This window comes from Dreissena polymorpha, chromosome 15 (genome assembly GCF_020536995.1).
Source record: "Dreissena polymorpha isolate Duluth1 chromosome 15, UMN_Dpol_1.0, whole genome shotgun sequence".
Classification (NCBI taxonomy): domain Eukaryota; kingdom Metazoa; phylum Mollusca; class Bivalvia; order Myida; family Dreissenidae; genus Dreissena; species Dreissena polymorpha.
The window spans coordinates 52,769,377-52,775,872 of record NC_068369.1 but is presented as its reverse complement, the minus strand read 5'-3'; the positions used below and the strand labels follow the sequence as shown (position 1 = coordinate 52,775,872).

Below are 6,496 nucleotides of genomic sequence, written 5' to 3'. Positions count from 1 at the left end.
TTATAATACCATATGTTTCTAATTACGTGTAAAACCTTGCACCGTACAGTTCAAATGCTCATGTCCAACGAAGAATTACATTGCTAATCAGCTTACTAATTGTTAAAAAAATAGACCCAATCTATATCCAAGCAGGTATATAAACGTCTGTGTTCCAGCTTAATTATCGAGTTCTCATATTTTAAGAGAAGCGACGAAGGTAAGTGTTCAATTTAACAACTGCTATAATGTGGTAAATATAGTATTATTTATTTTTTACGTTTTATTGAACATCATTCAATATGAATAAATGAAATAACAGAAATAACCGCAGTCTAGTAAATGTAAGGAACTATTTTGAAGACATAATAACAAAGGAATGCAATGTCTGAAGTAATGAATTCTTTTAACGAACTTGTGAAGTCAACGAATGTTCATGGTTTTGTAGAGAAAATCATACTTTCACCAGTTCACCTAGTTAAAGAATGTGTGAGTCGTATTTTGAGAAAACTGGGCTTAAGTCATGTGCGTAAAATGTCGTCATAGATTAGCCTGTGCAGTCCGCACCGGCTAATCAGGGACGAAACTTTCATTCCAAACTTGATTTTCAGTAAGGATGGACTTCCTTGAAACATAAAATACCATAAAAGCGAACAGAGTCGTTCCTAATTAGCCTGTGCTGACTGCACAGGCTAATCTGGGACGACACTTTACGCACGTGCATTAAGCCCAGTTTTCTAAGAACGCGACTCATATAATTGGCAGGTTTTATTGAATTGACCACTTGTCAGATGTAAATCAAACAACCAGATCAACCTATCATATGTGTCGCGTTTGAAAAAAAAATGGGCATTATGTATTTGCGTAAAGTGTCGTCCCAGATTAGCCTGTGCAGTCCGCACAGGCTAATCAGGGACGACACTTTACTCCTAAATTTGCTTTTTGCTAAGAAGAGACTTCATTTTAACGAAAATGCCATAAAAGCGGAAAGTGTCGTTCCTGCAGACTGCACACAGGCTTATCTGGGACGACACTTTACGCACATGCATTATGCCCAGTTTTCTAAAAATACGACTCATATACCGTAAATTGCCGCCAAGTTGTCGGGAAAAAAGGATTGTTGGAGAATAGGAATGGGTGTTTCATGCAGTTAAACTACATGGACAAAACGGTACTTTATTTTGCGACTGTTCAATACCGTGTGTTATATTAAAACTATGATATCATATGTTACAGATAATAAGCGTTAACACTGTATTTATTGTGTGTATAATATTGTTATCTTTACGTTTTTGTATTTTATTTTATGTGATACGGCGTGTATCGTTTGACAAAAAGAACAGATATGATTATCTTAAACGCAAAATTATTCCTTTCAATATTTTTTTATTAAATATAAATATGAGTCTTGTTCTGAGGAAACTTGGAATAATTCATGTGCGTAAAGTGTCGTCCCAGATTAGCCTGTGCAGTCCGCACATGCTAATCAGGGACGACTCTTTCCACTTTTATGACATTTTTCGTTTAAATGAAGTCTCTTCTTAGCAAAAAACAAATTAACGCACATGCATTATGCCCATTTATCTCAGAACGCGACTCATATATTCCATTGATAACAATGTTGTTTTCATAAATGAATCTTTTTGTGGCAAGTCGGTCACCCTATTGAATGCAGTGGAGCATATTATGCAAATTATATTTAACCCATTTATGCCTAATGGACTATTCCTATCCTTCTAAATTGGATCAATTTATTTCCAGAATTGTTGATGTCTAGTATACTTATTTCTATATTTAGAATATTTCTTACAGAAATTCCTTTAAGTAAACAGCGCAAACCCTGATAAGACGCCGCATCATGCGGCGTTTCATCTGGGTCTTCGCTAATTGCCAATGCCTTTTTTAGACTTTTTTAGGCATTAATGGGTTAAAAGCGATACATGTTTTTGATCTGCGGTGCGTTCACCAAACTCTAAACCTTAAAAAACAAGCAGGTACTCGTGAACTAAGCCTACCGGTTTAATCTAAATCCTGAAGGAAACTACAAAACCAATTCATTACTTGTCTTCTACTTGTTATTGTAGGAAATACGATGTTCTTAGCTGCAAGACCAATACCTAACCTGTTTACTACTTGTCACTGTAGGTTAAACGATGTTCGCAGCTGAAAGGCTAATGCCTAACATGTCTTCTACTTTTCACTGTAGGAAATACGATGCTCTCAGCTGCAAGGCCAATACCTACCTTTTCTTTTAATTGTCACAGTAGGTAATACGATGTTAACAGCTGCAAGGCCAATGCCTTATCTGTCTTCTACTTTCATTTTATGATTTACGATGTTCTCAACTGCAAGGCCAATGTCTAACTTGTCTTCTACCTGTAACTGTAGGTAATACTATGTTCTCAGCTGAAAGTCCAATGCCTAACTTGTCTTCTACTTGTCACTGTAGGTAATACTATGTTCTCAGCTGCAAGGCTAATGCCTACTTTGTCTTTGACTTGTCACTGTAGGTAAAACGATGTTCTCAGATGCACGGCAAATGCCTTACTTGTCTTGTACTTGTCACTGTAGGTAACACGATGTTCCCAGCTGCAAGGCAAATAAATGCCTTACTTGTGTTGTACTTGTCACTGTAGGTAACATGATGTTCCCAGCTGCAAGGCTAATGCTTATCTTGTCTTCTACTTGTCATTGTAGGTAATACGATGTTCTCAGATGCAAGACCTATACCTAACTTATCTTCTACTTTTCACTGTAGGTAAATCGTTGTTCTCAGCTGCAAGGCCAATATCTAACTTTGGCTTCTACTTTTCATTTTAGGCAATACGATGTTCTCAGCTTCAAGGCTAATGCCTAACTTGTCTTCTATTTGTCACTGTATGTACAACGATTTTCTCAGCTGCAAGGATACTACTTAAAATGTCTTCTACTTGTAGCTGTAGGTTATACGATGTTCTCAACGGTCACAATCGTCCTGCTGGTGTCAGGCTGCGCCACAGCCACGATAAGTCAGTATAACTATTGGCCAGGAGGAAAAGGTCTATATAACAATTATTGGAACCGGCCTCAGCAATCTTATCCGACATGGCGCTTGTATGATCCATGTGACAAGGTGTATTGCTACCCTATCTACTGCCGGTATGGACAATACACACCGCAAGGCGAATGCTGTCCACAGTGCACACCAGGTATTGACAGTAATCATATAATTGATCCTCGCTCTGTGAAAGGTTCGTTTTATACGTGTGCGTTAAGTGTATTCGAAAATTAGTCTGTTTAGTCCGCAAAAGCTTATCACGGATGGCATTATCCGCTTTTATTGTACTTTTCGTTTAAATAAAGACTCTTTTTGACGAAAATCAAGTTCAGACGGTAAATGTCGTCCCTGATTGGCTTGTGCAGACTGCACAGGCTAATTCGAGGCGATTTTTTACGCACATGCGTTTAATCCGTTTTCTCAGAGCGCAACCCATATTTATTCCATCGGATAAAGTGCCGATATAATATAGCACTTCTATGTAGAAATAGAGAATACTAGGTTAGCGTTGAATAGAGAGAAGTTTTTGTTGCGAGGCTTAGAACGCCGGTAGCGCGAGCCTTTGCGAGCGCTTTCGGTGTTCGAGCCGAGCAACATAAACTTCTCTCTGTTCAACGCTAATCCGAGTATTCTACTTATCCCATCGCACTTTTACTAAACAAAAAAAAACGTGGCATGTTTGGAAACTTCAAAAACAATGAAACACAGCGAATGATTGTTTGTTTATTCATATGAAACGTAGTCCGTGCACGCGAAAGGTTTATTCAACAAGGTGGGATAGAGGCTAGTCTATTCCATTGGGTGTTATACCGTCAATGTCGCGGTGAAGATGGGATAAACTGATTTACATGATGGTGACATTTGCACAAGTTGACACTACATTCTCATATAACCAAAGTTCCTGTCATGTTCTGCATTATATACAGGAATGCTGAAAATGTCTTCTTATGATAGTAGTCAATATATATGTTGATACAAAATAAAACGGTATGGACGATACAAAAAACGAGTTGATTCACTTCCGTTCGAAAACGTACATGTTTTCGTGTTTTACAGAAAATTTTGAGCTCCATTAAGATAAATTGTCTATTCTTTGAAGTTGTTGGCAGTAATAATACATTTTAGATAATATGCTAATTTTACGCTGAGTTAACTCTAAATTCGATGTTCAAACAACTAATACTGGTTTGTTAAATTTGTGTATCGGAGGAGAAAATGGTTTCGGTTTTTTGCTTACTCAACATCTCTATTTGCTGTTTCATACCAGAGAAACTTAACCCATTTATGTCTAGTGGACTCTCCCATCCTTCTAAATTGGATCAATTTATTTAAAAAATTAGGGATGTCTAGTATATTTATTTCTATATTTAGAATATTTCTTACAGAAATTCCTTTAAGCAAACAGCGCAGACCCTGATGAGACGCCGCATCATGCGGCGTCTCATCTGGGTCTACGCTGTTTGCCAATGCCTTTTTTCTAGACGCTAGACATAATGGGTTAATTTTCAAATGCCACTGTTTCGCATGATTCCATGCATTATTTTCAGTATTGTTATTCAAGCATATGTCCAATATTACCAAAAATTAGTTCATGTTTCAGAGCTGTTTGCCAATATAAGGAATTGTTGATCCCAAAATAAACTGAGCCGTATGTTTTTGTAGGTTCATATAGGCCCGGATCGTGTAAGTATAAAAGTTGTGCTTACCGTTTATGTATATATTTCATCTTAATTAAATATTATACTAAATACCTCACATGCAGTGTTAAATAATTGCATGTAAACAAAATGGTAATAGGGGTATACACACCTCGCGGTACTTTAAAAATTCCGTTTTAAACTTCTTCTATAGAAGTTATTAACATTATATGAACGTTTATTACGTTTTATGTCGTGTTTATTATTATCTTTAATGGGGCTGGTCAGGGAATAACGTGGGACAGCAAGGAAATGCCGTGAGCGGGCTTGGAAATAACGTTGGATCGCAAGGAAATGCCGTGAGCGGGGGATGGAATAACGTTGGATCGCAAGGAAATTCGGTGAGCGGGGGATGGAATAACGTTGGATCGCAAGGAAATTCTGTGAGCGGGGGTTGGAATAACGTTGGGTCGCAAGGAAATGCCGTGAGCGGGGGGTGGAATAACGTTGGATCGCAAGGAAATTCGGTGAGCGGGGGATGGAATAACGTTGGATCGCAAGGAAATTCGGTGAGCGGGGGTTGGAATCACGTTGGATCGCAAGGAAACGCCGTGAGCGGGTGATGGGATAACGCGGGATTGCAATCGACGTATGTGAACTAAGTACATATGACATGGATCGCAGTAAACAAGGGCACCTACTGAAAATGTGTGCCTTTGTAAAAATACCGGTACTCAATAAATATGTATCAGCAACCAGTTAAATCATTTCTTATTTTTTTATACAGAAGAAATTACCACAAATTAACCCTTTTATGCCTAGTGGACTCTCTTATCCTTCTAAATTGAATCAATTTAATTCCAAAATTAGGGATGTCTAGTATATTCATTTCTATATTTAGAATATTTCTGACAGAAATTCCTTTAAGCAAACATCGCAGACCCTGATGAGACGCCGCATCATGTTTGCCAATGCCTTTTTCTGGACGCTAGGCATAAATGGGTTAAACGTAATTACCGGTTATTCAAGTAAAGTAGTTTTCTGATGAAGGTGATGATGAAGGTTAAATCAATAAATGTTATTAACTATTCATTCAATTATTGTACTTAATCATAGTTATTAAAACAATTATTTAAAAAAAAAGAGAAAGATGCTAAGTTAGATCGTATGGAATGGTTTTCAGCTCTCTATGTATTCGGGCTTATCTAAATTCGCATTTAATGTGTTTATTATGACTCAGAGAAATACAATCATAGCTGTATGTTAAATATTGAATAATATCAAGACTAAATTAGCGGTGACATCAGTTTTAGATCAAAATCATTTGGAAAACCAAGATAGCTTGCAGCTCGACAGCGGGTTTTCCTACTGAAAAAAAATATTTGTTACATCTAATTATAACGTGTAAAAAAACGTTACCAGTTATCACATTCAGTGCCGGTATAAAGTAATGTAAAAAAAACATTAACCACACTGTGAGAATGTAAATTTAGCACATCAATTAACTGTTATATGCGTGTTTGTACGGAATACGGATAGTGTCATCTATAATCTCGCCCTTCTTTCATCAAGGGCGACACTAGACACACAAAGCGACGCACTATATTTTTCGCGACGTACGACAGTGTACGCGACAGTCGCGGCGACACATGATATATTTAACACGATATATCGCCCTTGTGTAGGTAGCCCAAAAGGCGATATATCGTGTTCAATATATCGTGCGTCGCCGCGACTGTCGTGAAAACTATCGTACGTCGCCGCGACTGTCGCGAGAAATATTGTACGTCGAGGCGACTGTCGCGCAAAATATCGTACGTCGTGGATTGAGAAATTATTATTT

The 6,496-nt window shown here is 37.7% G+C and overlaps 1 protein-coding gene across 1 annotated transcript; it reads left to right on the top strand.

The window, feature by feature from the left end:
- The first annotated feature begins 2,920 nt into the window (after window positions 1-2,920).
- Window positions 2,921-5,411, top strand: LOC127861296 (uncharacterized). Its single transcript, XM_052399744.1, has 3 exons — window positions 2,921-3,167; window positions 4,679-4,699; window positions 4,942-5,411. Exons 1-3 carry the CDS (start codon window positions 2,930-2,932, stop codon window positions 5,274-5,276), a joined length of 594 nt encoding a protein of 197 aa, XP_052255704.1. The 5' UTR covers window positions 2,921-2,929; the 3' UTR covers window positions 5,277-5,411.
- The last annotated feature ends 1,085 nt before the right edge of the window (window positions 5,412-6,496 follow it).